General features: G+C 28.9%; 1 protein-coding gene across 1 annotated transcript in view; it reads left to right on the forward strand.

Annotated features, from left to right (window-relative positions):
* Positions 1-22113, forward strand: part of LOC142322190 (uncharacterized) — a 750399-nt gene that overhangs the window by 468530 nt on the left and 259756 nt on the right. Inside the window, exon 5 of the mRNA XM_075360980.1 lies at positions 9015-9137. Coding sequence (XP_075217095.1) covers positions 9015-9137 — 123 coding nt within the window. The remainder of the gene's footprint in view (positions 1-9014; positions 9138-22113) is intronic.

Below are 22113 nucleotides of genomic sequence, written 5' to 3' on the forward strand. Positions count from 1 at the left end.
TATTCCGTTAAGTAGAATAATTCATTTATTTATTTAATCATCATTATACAGTTATCTGTATTGAAATGAGCCCATTGCTCAATTTCCATCTCCATGGTCTTTATTTCTAGGTAAACAGTTAAATTTTTTATTGTTCTCATTTCATTTTTGATTGTCTGTCATTTTTATCGTCTCCGGCCTCCTTTCTTTGTTTGAATAATATTTTTTAGTATTATTTTAATCGATACTTCTCTTATGAAACGTTTTCTACTAATTAGTTTTCAAATTGTTTTGATTAAGCTTCTACTCTCGTTGATTATCCTCATCTTTCACTTTGTGCATTTCACTTTCTCCATGCCTATATTTCCAAATTTTTCTAATAAATTTTCTCCCTTTTTTTTAGTATCTATGTTTCTTTCTATTAATAATCGGTTTATTTTTCGTAAATTCGTTTTTTTCGTAAAGGGTAATAACCTTTTTGTTATTACCCTTTTTACTTCCTTGTACGAAGTACAAGGAAATACATGGACGTACTTGGAAATATTCGTTTTGACCATTCCTGAATTCATTTTGACTGGTTTCGGCGTGATGTCTGTACGTACGTACGTATCTCCCATAACTCAAGAACGATTGGCCGTAGGTTGTTGAAATTTTAGATTTAGGACTCTTGTAACATCTAGTTGTGCACATCCTCTTTTGATTGCAATCGACTGAACCAAAAGTGTCAAAAAAATCCAAAATTAAACAGAATTTGGATTTTGGACTTTTTCTTAACTCCAGTAATAAGCCTTCATAGAGAGATTTTCAAGGATATATCGTAAGTGGTACTTATTTTAATTGGCTCCAGTGTTATAGCCAGATAAAATCTTAATGAAATATTTTAATCTTACAAGGGGAAGGCACAGCGGTTCGAATCAGACTTCATCTCCTTTTTTTTTTAACTTTTATTTATTTAATTTAAATATATTGATTCATATATTTCTTTATTAACGGTCATTGTATTCCATTATTAACCTCTTTTTGTAAAAACATTTTTCGATGAATAATATATAATTCAATAATAAAAAAAAAATATGAAAAAATATCAAAAGTTATTAATGAAATACAATTTTATGTACTTTTCATTAAAAAAAAATTGTATATGTAATTTAATAGACGTACAAGGAAATTATGTGGTGTCCATATCACATTTTTTAAAGAAATTCATCATCTAACTGTCTTTTATCTCGTTATTTTTGTTTCCTTAACAATTAATTATCATTTCAGATTCTGTCATAATATCTTCTGATTTTGAAAATCATCCGTTGAACATACTCTGTTTATTTCAATTTTTCTAAAATCACCGTGATATTTGTAAAATTTATATAATTTAATTTTCTTCTCGTAACATTCTTCCATTCATCTCCTAGAAAATTTTTAATTTTATGATTGACGTAAATTTTTATACAAGGTTGGAGATTAGCAACATCCTTGCCCTACTCGTTTCCTAAGTCAAATCATTAGTTTGTATATTCACTAATTTATAGCAATTTTCTGATTCGTCAAAAATTCTTTAATCTTCCTTTTTTATTTATTTACCTTCATAACATCATTAAATTATAGATATCATAAAAGGAAATCCTTTTAATTAATTCCTACCCTGACAGAAAATATCCTAATACTAATGAAAATTTTCTTTTACTCACATTTTTCTATTCTTTTGTTCAGAATGATTCCTTTTCCAATTTTTTCCTACTTTATTTTTTGAATAATTCATATTAATATCACCGTTATTAATCTCACCTTATTCCCAACCTCACTTTATTTAATCCTTTAATATTTATTATGTTTATTTTTTCACAATATCTTATACTTCCATTTATAACTCCCTGTGGAATGATTCTGAAACGTGAATATGTTGTTTATAATATTCCATTGTACTCGTATCTTATTTATACATTATCTGTCCCTAACTTGGTGACAGAAGCTATTGCGGCTGTTCTTACACGCTTCCGGAGAATACTTCCTAGTCTTCGATCTGCCTAGGTTGGAATGCCCCGCCAGTAGCTAAACTGCTTTGTCACAGCTTTCAGTATCAATAGAACACGTATGCACCTAACTAAAAGGTTTTACACTTCCTAGGTGGGGTTATTAACGTTTCCTTTTTTTTCTAAATAATATAATAGAGTTCATTTTTACAATTTGGTTTTAAGAAGACAAACCAATCATCTATTAATATAAAAGTAATTTTATTTTAAATAAATGGCCTTGTTAATAAATAAACATTTAAATTACAGTATTAATTCTAAGAGATTGTGATTTAGCGTTACGGGAAGTGAAATACAGTATTCTTTTTTGATTGATCGAATGTATTATATAGTAAATGATAATTATCAGTTAATTTTTTAAATGGCCGTTTCTATACTGTAATATTATACTCTTATTATAATATATTGTTTAAGTTTATTACGTTGTAGGTGTTTTAAATGATACAAACAAAGGTGTTGAAGTAAATTCGCGCAGCATTTTTCAACGTACGACCTTAAGCATCCGATTAAGGTAAAGAATCTAATAGTAATAATAAAATAACAATATTTTTGTTGTACATGACTGTTTGATTAATATATTAGTCACCGTATTATGTAGTGTTTAGAGGGGTAGATAAGATTTACTTTGCTGTTGTCTTTTGGTACAGAGAATATAATTTTTTTTTCATTAATTTCGTTTGTTATTTGTATTTAAAAAATGTGTGGGCTTATTATATTCATGTTCTTTTATACGTTAAAAATACTTTTAAAAACGTGATTATAACTGAGAAATATGGCCTTAAATTTGACATGAATGTAAATAGCTACCATAAGAGTTCTGTTACTGTTCATTCTAGCAGCCTATTTAGAAACTGGATACAATCTGCATGACAGTAGCCGTCATATTTATAGAACTAACTTAAATTCACTAATGCATATATATATATATTTTTTTTATTCTATGAGATCATTTACATAATTTACTGTAGAATTGTGTAGGTTTAAAAAGGATATAAATAGATTTAAATTTTGAAAAAAAAAGTCTAACACGGTTTATTCATTTCTTTCCGCTTTTTGATTCTGTTTGACGTTTTTTTTGTTCGAAATTCCAGCGCTGAATCGAGCTTTTTTTGGGATTTATTACCACTTTAATTTGCACTATTCAATTTAGTTTCCACAAGAAAAAATATACAGCCTTTTATTATTGAGTTATGGTAAAAGAAATATTAATTAACTAGAAGAGATGCATATTTATGTTTTATAAATGAACTGTTGTAGGAGAATTGATATGAGGTATCAGTCAATCCTGAAAATTGCATAATCATTTTTATAAAATAAAAAAATCTCTTTCGGTACGCCGGGAGGCGGAGGTAGATTCACCGGTGCTAAGTTAGGGATAAAAAAGATGTTTACCTTAAAGTTAAGAAAAACTTCAAATTTAATCAATACGACAATTGTTGCATGTGAAAAAATGTTTGACATGTTTAGCATACGATAAGTCCCATCTTCTTACAATTCCAGCAGAGTTTTGGTCATCCTTTGCGGTAAGGGTTGGTCATATCAAAACATTTTTCAGACAAAAGTTTTATGTAATGTTTAGGGAACTAACGATCATTTAAACCGATTCGATACTGTGCCTATTAAGGCAGATATAATATTTTTTGTCTTCGAAACCCCATTTTTTCCACCCTCTGGGCCAGTGGTTGGTGATACAAAAAAAAATTTACTTAGATAAGTTTTAGGCCCCTTATCAAAAGAATAGTAGGAACTTTAAATGAATTCGATATTTTACTTAATGAAAAGTTTTAGCGATATTTTTTTTCTCGAAATAGCCTACTTATTTTCATCCCGATGGTCCGCTTTTGCCCACTTACGAACTTGACCGAGATTTTTGGTCGTCATATTTTATGTATCAATTTGAAAGTGCCGCAAAATTACGGCGTTACAGTGCCCACAGAAAAGTAAAACATATATATATATAAATGTATATATAAACTTTTGAACTGACGGTGGTTTTGGGGTCTGGGGGATGTGGTACGCGATGATACGTATGTCGAAATTCTCTGGAAGTCGAATCATGGTACCCATTAAAGCTTAGGTAGCTTTCTTATGAAATCTACCTAAAAGCATCCCATGCCTGGGTGTCATGTATTCAAAGAATAATCTTAATAATATTTTTATTTATTTCCTCTGAGTTAATCTTGTTTTTTTTTTAATTTTATCTGATGTGTTTGCAAATATGGTGAATTTAAGAAAACAAAGAATATGATGATTTTATTTTAATTCTGTAGAAAAAAAGCATAAGAATATTTATTAATTCCTTTTCAAGGTTATTTATTAGGCTTCGAATTGAATAATCAGTAAATTCAGTCCGTTTTTAAAATTTTTAATGAATGTCATTCCTTCCAAAAAAATTATACATAGTATCATTAAATTTACTTTGGCTCAACCTTAATCTTTACTTTTTGCAGTCGTGGGTTGGGTCTTGTGATCTCAAGGTAAATAAATACTAGCTAGAGCAAGTTATATTAATGGCCTCCACTCGGCTTCACCTGGGTCTATTCATGTATAATACGGTAAGCAGGTAGGGCTACATATACAGTGGTGATTCTTATTAAAAAAATTAAAAAGTAAACAGAAAATACATGTTTTTTAAGAATTATTTTGCTAAGGAGATCATTTAATCTGAATAAAAAAGTTTTAAAAAATTAAATCTGAATTTTTAAAAAATTGGATTTCGACAAGTAAATACTGAAAATACTTCTTTTTTTGAACACGTAGAAGAAAAAATCCCATTTGAAATTTCAAAACTATTATAAATTCTACTGTTGCAAATACTACAATTTTTTAAATTATAAAAAAAATTTTTAAAATAACAATGGTGGTTCTTCCATAAATTTTTACGTTAAAAGATTGGATATATTTTATATCATGATTAAACTCTATTTTCCGTGCAAGTTTCTGTAAAATTAGTATCCATTTGTTATGTATTTAGTGTATAAAAATTAACTAATATTAATGGTAAAAAAATTGGCTGGTTCATCAGATTTTATTTTAATTCTGCAACTTGTTAAATCCTTATTGCAAGGAATACAGAATTTTAATTTTATAAATACAGATTTCAATGATTCAGAATCTTATGCTAATAGAATTGTAATTTTAATAATTGTAGAGGACGTGAGTAAAAGAAGAACCTATATTTTTTTTAATTATACCATTTAGTTCTTTTTTTTATTTATAAAAACAGTAAATTTTAAGGAAATAGTAAATAGTAGTTTTGAGAAAAAATAATTACATCGCAGTATTTCAATTTTTAATTACTGGAAAAAATTACAATTAGTCTAGCAGCGCGAAGGTGGTCAAACTTCTTTGATATTATTAAGATTTTTTTACGTAGCTTTGAAAAATAATGCTCTTAGAAAATTTTAATATTATTTACTTTAAAACAAATGTTAGATTTTAAAGATATTTCGATTTTTTTTTTAATAAACTGGCTAAAGGACCTAAGGAGGTTACTGATTTTTGATACCATAAGGTATTTAGTAGTCCTTAGGAGCGGAATACTTTGCTCGATGAAAGAATCGATGAAATATTTCAGTCATTTTCATAAAATGTGAACTAGAGAGGTAAGATCCAAATTTTTAAAAATATGTTCAATAGAACATATTTTTCTAATTTTATCTATTGAACATATTTTTCAAATACGTTCAATAGAACATATTTGGAAGAAAAACTGTTTGAATTTCACAATATTTAAATGTTTGGTAATAGAGAGAGCTAGAAAGGCAAAAAAAATTAAATTCAGAAGTCTTTGTAATTATTTTGCTTTTCTATTTGTGCTTGAAAACTAGATTTGAAATAGAACAATTTGAATACGGTCAAATGTATAGATATATTATTTATGATAATGGAAAAAACCTATTTTGATGAAGAGCATAATTGTATGATTGTTAGCCTTTTACAGAACTCTAAGAGTAGCAGAACGTTTTCAGAATAACAGTTACAATATTGCACTATTTTAGTTTTTTTAATTAAAACACGCTAGGAAAGCTGAAGAATTTAAGAACAAGAGATATTTAAACTCTTTAATACAATGTGTTTTTGACTTTTCCTTCAAAGTAGAACGCTTTTAGAAGAAAAAGCAAAAAAGGTTTGAACATTCCTTACCATTTCAGTTAAGCCTTCTTAATTGTTTTACATTCTTAGTTATTTTATTTTGTATTGATATTATTTTCGTATGAAAATTCCGGAAGAATCCAGATATCCCATGGGCCCGTAGGCAGTCGCATCCCTTGTTCGTGACGTGCAAGTGAGGTGTTCTTTTTCAGATTCAGGCCGACCATACTTGTGGTTAATTGAAACCCAGCCACCAAAGAACACCGGTATCCAAGATCTAGAATTCAAATCTGAATAAAAGCAACTACCCTTTGTTAGGATTCGAACCCGAGAACTCTCGATTTCGAAATTAGCTGATTTACGACGACGAGTTTTACCACTAGACCAACCCGGCGGGTATTTTATTTATTAACTACTGTACTACTATTTCATATATTTATTATTTCCATGCATTATTATGATTTCAACAATTTTTCTTCTTTTTCCTTAATTATTAATTTTGTGACGCTGTTCTGATAAAAGTTTTTCTATTTCGCCAAACTTTTCGTTTTCGATTCAGACAAATATCAGAGCATTTTCTTTTTTATCAAAAAGGTAGTACACCTGTTCACCTTCCCATTTTTGACGTGATTTATTTATAATTACACAGATAATCATATAACTAGAATCATTACAGAGGCGCTATGGTTTGCACGGAAGGAAGAAATTTATAACTACCTGGGATTGCCTTATACGACTCGTTTCATATCACAAAATAGGCTAGGCAAACACTTTGCACTTTTTGGGCTGAATCTCTTAGTCAACAATGAGGATGTCCGTCGACTTAAACACCTTCACGTGCTGGACCTGGGACGACATTCCTTTGAAATTTATTCATTCCCGTGAAAGAAATTGCCATGAAAGTCATTCCCATGAAAGAAATTATGTTACAGTTTTTTCCCCCTTGTCCTTTAATATTATATGATAGTTTTTTCTTTGAGTTTTACGGAATTTTGTAGTTTTTATGAAGGGCATCTGTTCAGGTGCATTTTTACAAATGAACTAATATTTTCTTATGTCTTTACATATTGTCTCATATTTACATCACATTTGAGCTACCGTCTTTTGCATGAATGTATGTGTGTATGTATGTTTTATTGAGGAGATACATTGGAAACCCCTTATCAAGCGCTTATTATAATTCTATTTACTTGTGGTTCCTTTTTGGAACCGATTATTAATAAAGGAATTATGATAAAAAAATTTTACTTATTGAATTGAATTTTCATGGCATGTATTTTCTTCGATATTTGATGTACAACAAAACTATAATTTCACTTCATAAAAATATAAATTGTTTATATATATAAAAATATAAATTTAAATCATATTTTTTAAAAAAGTACCGATCGAAGTGGTATTATAATTATAAGATTTAAATCCTTTTAGTGAAATGTATAAAAACCTTATGATCTCAGACCAGTTCCATATGAGATAAAAATTTGTTCTGCTGGATAAGAAGCGCCTAGTGATTTCTCTTTATAAAGCTTTATCCATAATAGGAAATATTTAAAAATCGTTTAACTGACTTTTTTTACGAAGCATTTAAAATATGAAGACGATAGAAATTAAATGAATGCTAAGTATTTAAAACAGATGTTACATTTTAGTTCGTTTTTGGGATGAAAACTTTATTGCTTCGAATAGGAAGATTTTTGACATCCCTTCTTCTAATAAATTTTTGTTGTTTTTAAAAAGTATTGGAATGCAGGGCATTTTAAAAATTGAAAATAAAAAATATCCAATTAGTCTTCCTTAAGAATGCAACAACAGTACTTTTCAAGCTGGTAGAAACAAACAAACGCTATTATGATACTGATTACTTTATTATCATTAATGCAATGAAATTATTTTAATTTTATTTTTTCCCATCTTATCATGTGATTAGTCTACCTCGCGCACTTGTAAGTAATTGTTAAGTACCTATATAACACTTATAATAAATAATGATATTAATTATCATTTAAGAGCTTATGATTCCTCATTTTATTACTCATTACGACAGATTTTAAAACGTTTGAAAATCATACTTTTTATTTTTATAACAGTAGTTGTAACAACAGTAAACAAAATGTTAATTAAAATGTTATGTTTTTCTCGAATGTTACTATTGTGTATATTATAATGTAACAGCTGTTCTTAAGGATTGGTACTAGTACTTTTAAAAAATATAAAAAGAAAAAGTATTTTTATTTTTTATATTAAAATATAAATAGATGCAATGACGTAATAGTTTAAAATTTCATTGCTTCGTGTTTCATGTAAGATAAGCGTCTACACATGAGTGCCCATGTGAAGAAATCACTGAAGCTCTCGTTGTATTACGTACAGTATGTACTTCAGTGATAATAAATTTTTATTTTGTCCATCAACATAATGAAAGTTTTGAATTAAATTAATTTTGGGCAACAATGAAAATATGTTATTATTTTATTAACGGTTAACTCGTCATCGTAAATTACTTGTTTAACAGCTGATTTTCGAAGTTTCTGAAGTTCAAATCTTACTAAAAGTTAGTTGCTTTTATACGGATTTGAATGCTAGACTATGGATACCGGTATACTTTGGTGCTTGGGGTTTAATTAACCATACATTTCAGGAATGGTCGGCCTGAGTCTGTACAAAACTACAACTTATTTACATGTCATACATATGCTCATCTCGTTGTCACAATAGTAGGGTTGCTTATTTTTCACTAGTTGAACAGATTGCAACGTATACATTAGGGAAGGAAGCTTACTATATTTATTATTGTTATTAATACTGTTTCTTTAAAAATGTACGTATTCCATTCATCTAAATATATATATATTTAATTTTTAGATATATCGGTATATATTTATTTTTAATTTTTTTGTTAAATTTTGTTTACAGAAAATGAGCCTCATTGTTTGCTTAATGAAGCGGAAATTTCAACAACAGATGTGCAAAAAATAATTGATTCCTGTTCTGTAAGCCGAGATAAAAATTTAAGAACTGAGGACTCCACAGATTCAGGTATTTTATTTTTTATTTTTATTTATGAGATAATGTTGAACAATAATTTAGATATTTAATTTGTTGATTAGATCTGTTCCATTAATTTAGGTCACCCGAAGTCCAAATATATATTTTTTGAAATGCTTACTAAAGTAATTTTATGAACATCATAGCTTTTTAATTACACCGCTTGATATAAAGAACTATGAATATCCTATGCACGTAATTAAAGTATTTGCTTATTAAGAACAATGCGATCGGAGTTGATTACAAATATTGTTAAAATTAAGTGGTTTATGTTGTTAGATACAAAAACAGTGTTACCATGCAGCACATTGTACAGTACGAAGTGTTTTAAAATCATACCGGTTTAATTTTAAAATCTGAAGTCTAAATTAATAATTTTAAAACTAAATTTGATAAGCAGGAGATCAATTTAGTTGATATGTAATGTGTACAAAAGAAATTATAATATGGGTAATTTGTGGGCAAATGTTTGTAAAATATTTAGCTACAATCGAATAAAACAACTCGACATAGTTTGGTTAAAAATTTTAAAATTTAATATACTGTGAACAAAGAAGTATGTTGTTATCTTTAGCACACAACTTAGCATTTCTAAAATGGATGAAAAACAGAGGACATAAAAATACTAATCTCTCGTGAAATTACTGCAGTAAGTGTTTCTCAGTGGAGAAATTTCTGTAACCTCCAAGATCACTTATAGAAACTTGTATAGTTCAAGGTCAGGGAGCGAAAGTGCTTAAAGGATATGACTGAAGAAGTAAATAATCTGGCAACGAACCATAAATATTTTAGCAATTTTATGATATATTAATATATTTTAAAAGCAGACAGTAATCTAAATATCATTAGAATTTAAAATTTTAATTAAGGAAATCTTTAGAGGAGAAAATAGTGACATATTTTATATATATATAAAATAATAAAATAGATTGGATAAAGTAATAAAAAATGTTACTCAATTTTTTTAAGTTAATCAGAATTTTGAAATAAGGATTCCAGGTATGATTACGCTCACAATTTTATCACCGTTTATTGTATTTATTTTAAGTAATATCAAGCTGCATATACGTATACATTTTCAGAAATTTAAATTCTTCGCTACAATTAAAGAAATTTAAAATAATTATAGCTAATAAAATAATAATAAAGTAAAACTCACTTTATTATTTAGCATAAATTATGGGAAAAAAGATAGTTGTGAATAGAAAGGCAGCAGAGTGTAGATGAATATATGTTGAATAATAGTACATTTATGCTACTCAAAACTCACATGTCACTGAGTATTCTGTATTGCGTTTGCTGCCAATCAGTTACTGTGCTGAGGTAAGCAATTTTATAAACTCAGTTGATTAGATATAGATGCTACTATTTGTTTCCTACTACTTTCACGTATGACAAAATTCCAGCTGTAACTAACTGAGAGGTATGCGACCAAGGTCGCGATAAAAAGAGAAACACTCCTACGATTTTGCAAAACCATAGCGAATACATGAAATTTCAAAAGTATGCGCGGCTAGAATTCACAAAAATAGGAACTTTCCAATTTTAAAATGATTTGGTTAATATAAATATTTGTAATGGTGAAGCAATTAATTTGGCTTTCTTTCACTATACGGCTCGTTTCTTTCAACATCTTTCTGTCAATGAGTATCCACAGACCATTTTAGACCTCAACAGATCTAATTTACTAATAAATTTATTGTTTTTTAACCAACATGTCGATTGTAAACATTTTAAAGTAAGTAGAGAAAAAATAAATTAAAAAATGAGAAAGGTAATAATTGAATAAACCTTGTAAATTATTACTATTATTAAAGATTAAAAAATAAAAACAATTAGGCAATTACACGCTATGGAATGGAATTTGCCTATCACATCCTATTATGAATGACAATTACATGAATGTCAGTCGTCGTTCTCTTTTTCTATCTATATCACCTTCTATCTCTTGTCATGTGTGTGTTTTTGTCATGTTCTTGATATGCGGGATATAAAATTATAAGAGCGTGATCTGTAACATAATTGTGTAAATCACGTTTCACCTTACTATATAGCATGATTCTTAACCACCACGTGACGTATAATGACGTATGTGGAGTGTGGATTTGTCACGTTCACGACCTCCCATGTCGTGATAGATTATCACTGTCACTTGATTGTATCATCGCGCAAAGATTATCTAATTTTCTGTTTATTGTAAACTATTTTGTTGTAATTTGTTATCGACGTTATGTTAGTTATAATGTAGGAAATAGTGGATGTATATGGAGTTACATTTATTTTTTTATATGGTGTTTTATACTTAATATGATTATGTTTTTAAATTGCAAGTTAATCTTATCTTATCAGTTTAATTGCTTTAATTAATTTTTTAAGTACATTTTATTACATTATTGTTTCTATACAATTAGAAATAACATAGCACTCTTGAATATGATTCACTATTCGGAAAAAATAAGTTTTTTTTTTAGATGATACGATTTTTTAGTATTATTATTTTAAACGCTTTCAGTGTGAAAAAAGTGTGTTGAATTTAAATTTTAAATGTGCTACTGTTATAGGTATTATGTAAGAGGCTATAATGTTCCGGGTGATTCAAAAAGGGACTTCAAAACTCTAAAAGCTTATAAAAATTTATTGAGATAACTTACAAATTAGGTTGAGATCTAATTTCAAAGAAAGACACATCAAGTTTGTCACTCATCATTCACTTTGGTGGAATGTAGCTTCCATTTGTAATACAACTTAATATACCATCTGAAGTCTATTTCATTTCAAACTGTAGCCAGGAAATCGGGCGTTACCTGTGCAGCTGAGGGGTTAATTCAACTTCTTAGTTCAACAATATTAGCAGGGAAAGGTATTACAGAAACCCGATCTTTAATAAAATACCACAAGAAATAATCTAGCAGGGTCAAATCTGGGGAGCAAAGTGGCCTTGCAATTGGACCTTCATGACTGATCCACCGACCTGGGAATCGATTGTTAAGAAAATCTCGAACTTCTAGTAGAGGTAGTGAGTGATGCCCCATCTTGCTGATATTAATAGCGTCCATCTTGGTTATCATCTGTAACTGAGGAATTAGAAAATTTTGAAGTACGTATAAATGTACGATACAATTTACGGTTGTCTTCTGGAAGAAGAAAGGGGCCGTACAATCTTTGTTTGCTTAAGGAACAAAAAAATTGACCTTAGGATATCACGAATGAGTTGCAGTTTCATGAAGATTTTCGCTACGCCATATTCGTCAGTTATTTGTGTTCACCTTCCCACTGACGTAAAACGTTCACTCATCACTAAAAAATTACATTTTCTGCAGTTCTATTCATCATTTCCAAACAACACTGCAGCCTAGCAACTTTGTTGTCATCTGTAATTGTTGAATTATGATTATTTTGTATGGCTTCGAGTGTAATCGTTTACGTACACGCGCCCAACAATCATTTGTGGAATGCCAGTCTCACGTGACGCACGTAGAGTTTATTTCTTCGGACTAAGCTTTCTCTGAGTTGTTCCAAAGCAGCTTCAGGGGAGCGTGGGCGTCCTGGTGATTTTGTATACTTAACAGAACAATCTGTCTCAGCGAAGGTTTGGTGCCAAGAGTAAGTTTTATGCCTACTAGGAGGCTCCCTGTCTATGAAAATTAAGTTGAACTGCATTTACTAGTCAGCAAATGCAGTTCAACTGTTTTGCAAAACACACTTCTTTCTTTTCCTGTATAGAAATCTGTAAGCTATCTAAATAAATTTTTATATGCTTTTAAAGTTGTGACGTCCTTTTTGAATCACCCGATTATGATATTGTCGCGTGTTCGTAGTTTGGCAAGAATATTAACAGACTAACAAAGGTAAAAAATTCTTATAAATATAATTTATTTCTCTAAATTTATATAAAATGAAATAAATAATAAGAAATTTATATAACAAAATATAGTAATAAAAAAAAATTGATTTAATGACAGTTAAATTATGATTACTAAAATACCGTCAAACTTACAAAAATTCTTATAATAACTGATGAAACTAATATTGCATTAACAATATGACAACAATAGACAAATCTACAATTCCCTTTCTGCTAGTATTATTACTTTTACTATTTACATAAGACCTACCCTACCCTTTATGAATGAATGAAATATTATCACTTTCACTCCTAATTACTAATAACTCGCCGAACGCTTATTGTTTTCACCCACTGTCCGAAATGGAATACTCGTGACGTACTCTTCGGTTGTTGTCACTACACGCTTACTGTTATCACTATTATCGCAACGCTGTACCGAACTCGTGCTTGAAAAATTATTTACTCTGTCTGCTGGTTCCCGGCAGTGTTTATACTTCTGGCCTGCAGAACCAGCACGCTACCCTCTCTTTTTATTGTTGAAGCGTAATAATTATCATTGTCCGCGCCCTTATATCTTTCAATAAGTTTTTTCCGATCCTGTAATCCTTCTGGTCGAACAGGAGCTTTTGGAGGTGCCATGATCGTATTACAAAGAACAGAGTGTTAAACGGACCCATTATTCTAAATAAAAAATCCCTTTTAGTTTCTTCTAGATTCTTCTTTCTTAATTTTATTTATATTACCTTAATTGAAAGAAACCCGTTTCACTGGTCTCGTTACATATGTTACCCAAAGTGTTTTGTAATCTTTATAAGTATGGATATGCAAAACCAATAACACGAAAGTGATATACGTTTACGTTTAAATTAAACAGTTGTTCGATTTTCAAAAAGCTGCCTGTATGAAATTGTGCGTATTCAGTCAAACAGTGTTTTTCAAATAAAATAAGAATTAAGTAAATTGAAAAACAAGATTACCAAAATCATTAAATATTATAAAACTTTACATAAAATCATTTAACCTAGATGGTCGTTGCAATTAGAAAATAATCATTAATAAACTACAGAAATGTATCTAATTTTTTAAATATCTCTCTCTCTCTCTCTCCCTCACTTTTCTTTCTCTCTCTCTTTCTCTGTGTGTATGTATGTATGTGTTAAAAAAATAAAATAAACAGTATTAATTGAAAAATAAACATTACATTAAGTCTGTCCAACACTACAACTCAAGTATTAAGAATTATTATAAATCAAGAAAAAAATTTAAGTTAAAAAACATAACAAAATACCAATAACGGTTATTCTAGGCAATCCCAGTAGAAAACGTTTATTTACTTTAAAAGAATCCAAATCGGTTTAAACCTCCAACTTGTAAACAAATTATTAATGGTGGGAATGGAAATGTAATGTTCTTATGACTGGAAACTTTCAGAAAAGTTTTTTTTTTTTAAATTTAAATTTCAGGCTATCGGATATTGGTCCTATATTGCTGCTCAATAATGACTTCCAGCTTCACTGTTGTTAAGGAAACGTTTTCCAAATATTCAATTCCTGTTTATTACGTAAATTTTTTTAAACCTTCGTTTATAACCGATTTTTCTGGACTTCTATTTTTAAAATGGACCAAATAATTTTTTCATGTTATTTCAATGTTTATTTTAGTTTGCCCTAAGAGTCCTAAATTGCAATTAATATTTTATAAATCACTTTATGAATTTCCGCTTTTTCGATTGGTTCAATATTCCGAGGACAGAGGTCAATTTCCTACATGTAGTCACAGTAAGTTAAATTTATGGGTTTAAAAATAATATTCTTTACGTTAATCCTGTCTGGAGAGGAGTGTGTAATTTTTATCCATGTTTTCTTCCAACCTTCTCCTATTTTATTCTGAAAAGTAGGGTTGTTTTGTTCAATTTTTTAAATCGATTTTTTTTTGGATCAACATCTAGCAGCATAATTGTGTTAAAAAAACTTCTGTAAAAGTTTTGGATCATGAAGCTAAACTGTTATCCCTGACCCTTTATTTCACGAACGAAGATATCTCATTGACTGATCTAAAATTCGCGCTGTCTTCATCTTTCTTAAGTTAAAAGAGACATGCACCAAATCGTGATGGATAGTCTAAATTGAATGTTTAAATAGTTCAGATATTTTAAAACCAAATTTACGCTTTTTATTGGAATCACATGCAATGACAAAATTTTAGTTTTATTTATTTTATATACATGTCTTTATATTTTTCCTTACCGTCTATTGCTGATAATTATTTAACAATCGAAATGGCCTCTTTTTACATTTTTGTAAACTTTTTGTAAACGGTTTTTTTCTCCAATTTATATCGATCACCTTATCATTGCTCTTTAATTGTAAAAGAGATTATGTTTGTATTTAAATATAAATAAATATATATCTAATTGTTTCCCCCCGTTGAATTAAAACAGTAGTACAATAAATGCATTGTTTTCAAAAAAAGGGATGCATAGATATTATCTTTATTCTAATTGTCCAGTTTTTCTTTTAGTTGTAACACACGCAAGCATGTGAAGTACAAGGAGTACTAGTCAGATTTATTTTTTCTGAAAATAATGTTGTTCAATACACAGCCAGTTTTTATGATGAATACAGTGAAAAGTATTATTTGAGAGCTAAAAGTCAACTAAATTCAATGGAACCGGCATGCTAATATACAAGGATAGTAACATTCAACTCCGTGAAGAAAAGAATTGAGAAAATACTTCAGTCTTTACTTTCTCTGGTAAATCAAATATAGGTAGAATCCTTTTTATTATCGGGAATTATTATACTATTTTTGGGAGTGATTTAATGTCTCTTAACATTTCAACTACAAGTTGTTGGGTTATAGTACATAACCCAACATATGCATATACGTAAAACCTAATCATTTTCCTTTTTTTTCTTAGAAGTCAAACAATTTCACAAAAAATGATAAGCGGAGTTAAAGACCAATAGTTGATTCCATCGAGTCTAAGACCGATAAGAATGTGGGACAAAGAAATGTTCAAAATATCCCAAAAATCTATTAAGTTTACTGATATCCTCCAAAAAGATCAAACTCAGTTATTGAAACGTTATAGACTTATCGTTCATTTTATAAGGCTTTGCAACGGTTTCTTTTGGTACACAAAATTTTTGTAAGAAACATAACTGAAGAGAGTTATTCTAAAATTCTAAAACGACCATATGGACTGTGTTGGCGTACAAACGAGTGAATAACCACAATATAAATAAAATTTGTTTTTCAGGATGGAATTAAAAAAATAGTGTTCTTACCCGATGGTTAGGATCTAAATATAACTCCTATAAAATTTTACTTCTTTTAGAACCACAGGCTGTAGAGTTGCATTCATAATAATTATGTAAATCATAAACTTATAAAATTTACTTGTATTCATTAATAGATACATAAAATTTCCCTTGAGTCGTGTTCATTTGGTATCGTTATGAAGCACATCTAAATGTAGTGTAATTTTCTTAGGTATAAGTAAGTATAAATTATAACTTACACTTGGTGTATAAAAATAAGTCGTTAAAATAAAATTCTAAACGTCATTTTTTTTTTTTAAGTTTTGTTGGTTATATTTACAAGGTTTTTTTTGTTTAAAAACTGAACTCTGTTAACTTTTTTAAATAAATTATACATCAAAAGTGACTTAATAAATATATATTTTTATAGTAGTAATGCTAATAAATAATCCGTTTTATATGGTTAATTCTATACAGCTATATTATTTGCTTTTTGACTCTTTTTTTTTTTAAATTACGGGCAGTTTAAAGATCTGGTTTTATATTTTTCCATATTTTCTCTAATAAAATTATGCCGAATTCTACAATTTAACTTACGCAGAAATTTAATATAATTTGGGAATTTTATTTGGTAGGTCTGAAAACCTTTTAACTATAATTTATAATTAAAAGTTCTTCTTGGTGAACAGTAAGTAAAATAAACAATAATCTATAATTTTTGCTTGTTTTCTTACAGTTTAGAAAGTGCAAGAATTTATATTTACGGTAACTCTTTCTAACCCCTAGTTTTATCTGTCAAGATTTGAATTTTTGAAGAATTTCTTAGTGTGTACAAAGGATGTTACTCACCCAATAAAATTCCAATTACTTTGAAGTATATAGGTTGGGTGTACATTGTGATACGTTAGTAGTATGTCTCCATTTAAGTAGTGAGAAGGGTAACTGGACACATACATAAAAAACAATGCCTTTTAAATCACCTTTACTTGTACTATTATGTTGGAAAAAATTTATTTTTTAAATTATACTTTAAACCTATAAATTATATAATAAATCTATGTTTGTAGTTTATTTAAAACTAAATTATAAAATATAGTTAACTGCGATTCCTCTTAAGTAATTTATTCCATTTTAATTTAACTGAGAACTACATTGTTTGCACTTAAATGTGCGTGCGTGCCCGTGTGTGCGAACTTCATTTTATGCTAAATTATATATTAATACGTTATGATGATATTGCCTGCAGATAGTAAGAGTATTATATAGGCAACTAGAACTGAAATCACGTTTTAAATGCATGTACGATTTGAAGTTTTCAAGTGTAGACTACCTTTAAGTATTTATTAGTCTAAGTAATGAAGCCGTGTTGTCTGGTGTCCATTTATAACTTATGACGGAAAGAAGCCATGTTTTATTAGTCTACAGTGCTCATTCCGATGTGATTACATACTGGAACACATTTTTAGACGAATAAAGATATTCTATTATGTAATAAAATACAATAACAAACTGAGTTTAGTAAATATATTCATTTGGCTTCTTTCTTATATTTTTCATTATAATATCAAAATTAATTATTGCAATAAATTATCTTGCATTTATTAACAATATTTCCTTTCTTTTTTTTTTAAAGGAATTTTAAAAGCTATGTATGTTCCCCGATATCATAACGATTTCTCTTGTTTAAATATGAAAAATAAATAATAATCTTACAAAAATCATTTGAACTATATGGAACAAATTAAGGGTTTTTTAAAAGAGAGATTATTTTGATTTCGGAAATCTGTATTTTTTTTATTATTCGTACGTTAAAAAATATCTTTGTTCTACTTTTAACATTTGGTCCGTGGTTAATATAACTATTATATTTTAATATTTTTGAGCAGAGGACTGTCCTTTCTGATGTATGTTTCAGAGAAAAGACTGGTTAGGAACTGTCTTTTTTTATAATATACAAAACCTTTTATTTTTTGATAAATCAATGGCATCTTTATATTTCTATTGATTCTTTTCTCTTTATTTCAATATTTTAGAATTTCTTATAAATTCTGGTTTTATTTTTTTAATATTTCTATTTATATTCAGATCAACAGTTAGTCATTAACGATTTATCAGTGTAACGTAACTGTAACGATAAATGTCGGCTTGAACAAACTCAGGTCGATCATTTCTGAGGCATATGGTTAATTGAAACCCAACCATCTGAGAACACCGGTATCCACGATCTAGTATTAAAATCTGAATAAAAGCAACTACCTTTATTAGGATTTGAACATGAGAACTCTCGACTTTGAAATCAGCTGACAACTTAATTAGCTTAAGTTACGACGAAAATCTGCTGATTTTCTGGATTTTGTTTTTCTTTATCATGATAAATAAAAAATACTTTCTTCATAATGTAACATTTAAAATCTAAAATATTTAAACGATTGTGTATTATATCTCATAAAATAGATTGAATTGGTACTCCATTTCCTAAAATAATATGCATCTCATGACAAGCTTACTAGAAAAAGCGAAAGTGGTTTACCAAAAATTCCCAACATTTTTCAGTGAAAAATGTTGGGAATTTTTGGAAATTTTGGGTATTTTCTTGTTGTATATGATTGTGTCAAACAGAAAAAATAACAGCTTCAGTTTCTTTTTTTCAGATAAAACAATTCTGATTAATGCCGCTATTCAAGCTTTACAGTTCATCTTTCTTGCACGCGTCACAATCGTAAGAAAGATCAAAACGATTAAAAGCAGCAAATTAATGAACCTTTTTTTATTTTTATTTTTAATGGGAATCAACGAATTAACACTTCTTCGACTCAGCAGGAAAATACGTAAATTGAGATGATATTGCCTTTTCATTACGTATCATTCTCTACGTTGCCATAAAATTTATCACATGTTCATTAATCAATAAAATTGTACTGGAATACATGTTAAATTTTGAAAAAAAAACTAATATCTTGAATTTAAATAACTTATAATAATTAAACTCCTTTTTTCTGTATGCACTAAATGAAACTATCAGATATCAAAAGATTTGTTTTGTTTGTATCTTTGATCTTTTCAGTTTCATATCTTTGACATGTCTAGAAGCGTTTCATTATATTCAGAGCGAATAACAAAAAAGCGGACAAAAATTTGAATATGTAGACATTTTCAAAGCTAATTTTTTATTATAGTATAACAATGCTAGTGTAATTTTCATGAACCCTTAAGCAATTTTACATTGTTTTACCGCTACGACCTTCCATTAATAGTAAATTAAATGAGAATCTCTGTAACACAAAAGATGTTTATCCTTGTACATCCTTGTTCATGATATTATTTAAGTGTGATAAATTATTGTATTAGACCTTGAAATTGAATTCTGTTGTTTGTGTTTACATTAAAGGACTACATTATACACATATGAATACATGCGGCGTTCTAATAAAACAAAATAAAAAAATCTGATAAATATAGTAGTATTATTATGGTCGATGCCTTATACCGGTATTTTGTCTGGTTTATACTAGTAAACTATGCATTTTTTCCTTTCACTTTTATCTACATTTACTCATAAATGTCCTGTTATTCTCCATTTAAAAATAAGTATATAAGCATAGCATTGTTACGTAGCAGAAATTGCAGTTATTTAATGTTGTTTGTATTATTTAATTATGATTAGCCATTGCAATAATTTAGCTTTATATCTACATAAATTTTCCAGTTAAATCTGGATATTTCAAATGCAAAAGATATGACTTATCTATCGTTTTCTGTTTCAGAAGTATTTTATAAGATGTTTTTAACCTACAGATATTACCTGTGGCCAATTAAAACTTAATTTCATAATACATAAATATAATTTTGTGACTCAAATTTTAATTTTTATGTTACCTGGTTGATAGAATTTAGTATCTTTATTTAAGAGTAAGAAAATATAACTGGCTTTTATTTCTAAATGTTTGATTTTGTGATCCAGAAAAATTTTGATTCAAATATTTTTGTTTTATAATAATCCAAAAATGTGGTTTTTAGGAAGTAAATATGTATTTTTTGTCCTATTTGTTTAAAAGATTTAGCTACAACCGTAATACAATTCTTCTGAAAATGATTTCTCAAGCGTTCAAACTACTTTGATTGTACTTATTTCACGGCTGTTTATTATAGTTTATTAAACTACTATTGCTGAGTAAAAGTTTAAGTGCGGAAAATTCCTTAAATTTCTCTACTAACGTTTTAAACATTTTCTCCTAGAATTTATTGGACTGTATAGGGCATATTTAATTTTTTTCTTTTTTCTGTAGCTTGCTTTCCTACCCCCTAGGCTCTATTAATCGTGAAGCATAGCACAGTCCAGGGGATTGTCCACTTTAACGGATCGTTTCAGAGCCTGCCTCTAACCCCTAGGGCAAGGTATCCGGGCCCGACCATGTCGTTCGTGGATACCATGGTCAACACATGGTTGTGTTGACCAAGTCGTTAAAATGTGTTTTAAAGTAATTTTTGGGGGAATTAGGTTTTCAAGACTATACAGAACAGAATCCACAAAACTATTCTTCAAAATCTACGTGAAATTTATATTTTTTTATAATGTATTTATAAATCACTATTTAAATTGTCATACTTCCAGTTGATGTATTTCCGTTCTAAATTAAAATTAAGTTCGTACAGAAGTTGTTTAATTGTGAAATTTTTTTTTAAATTTCTTAAATATTTTTTTCGGCGTAGAATTTCTGCAAAAATTCTTTGCCAAATCCATTTTGAGAGTATAATTTACAAAATAATAATTAAATATATTCTTCGTTTGGAAAAATAGGCACTGTTTCACAGTTGAGTTTTGTATAGTCTAAAAATTAAACAAGAGTAAGAATACAGATACGTTTTAACCGGTTTGTTGTTATTACATAGTAAAAAATAAGCAGAAATCGAAATAATTAATTTGAATTTTGAGTGAAGTAAGAAAATAAAACGATATACAATGACACTTGGAGATGATGTGTTTGATGGTTAATAGAAAAAGTGTAGCTTTTATTTGTAATGAGAGTAACTAATACGGTTAAAGAGAGAATGTTTTTAACTTTGTACAACTGCTGTTGATGCCAATAACTAGTGAGATGCATAACCAGTCTAGCAAGATGACTTCTATCGAAAAAAGGTTTTTAGGATAGTATTTTCAGCGTTTCAAACAAGTAATGATCATACTGCATTGTCTAATTGAAGTTAGATATAGGAAGAGTTTTGTGTGAAATCTTTGGTGTTAGAGGAAGGCGCTGGGATCGCGCTTCTGCGATTCGGTTAATTTGGTAGGTGAGGGTTGTAAGTTATGGTAGGTGGTCTTGGTTGGAAGAAGCCATACGAAGGCGATAGCAAGTTGTGTAAATACACTGATGGAATTTCCTACCTGGTCATTTGCATCGGTGGGATCCTGAAAGAAAGAAAACTTATGAATGTGTTGTATTATTACGTTTAGTGGGTCTAAAAGACGACCTCCGGTAAAGTTCATCAGGGATAAGAACGGAAGGAATGGTCTGGAGACCGGGAGCGTCACAAGGCGTGTGTTTTTCCCTACGGAGATCAGGATGTACAGGTTCATAGAGGTTTACGAACACCTTGCAAGAGATTGGATTTTTCGTGCAAGTGACAAAAACATGGCCTTGATATGGTGGCCACCAAGAAGTCCAGACTTTTTTGTCTTATGACTATTTTTTGTGGGTTATTATACAAGACCAAATGTTAGATATTATAAGACCTAAGACTGAGCAGGTTTTACAGTTAATATGTTAACCAAAACCTAAAAATATGTTCTAACCTATTCTACCCAATAATAGCAGCTATAAAACTACACCTACGAACTATTTTAGAGATTTCTGCTTTG

The sequence above is a fragment of the Lycorma delicatula genome, chromosome 3, assembly GCF_047948215.1.
Source record: "Lycorma delicatula isolate Av1 chromosome 3, ASM4794821v1, whole genome shotgun sequence".
Lineage (NCBI taxonomy): Eukaryota > Metazoa > Arthropoda > Insecta > Hemiptera > Fulgoridae > Lycorma > Lycorma delicatula.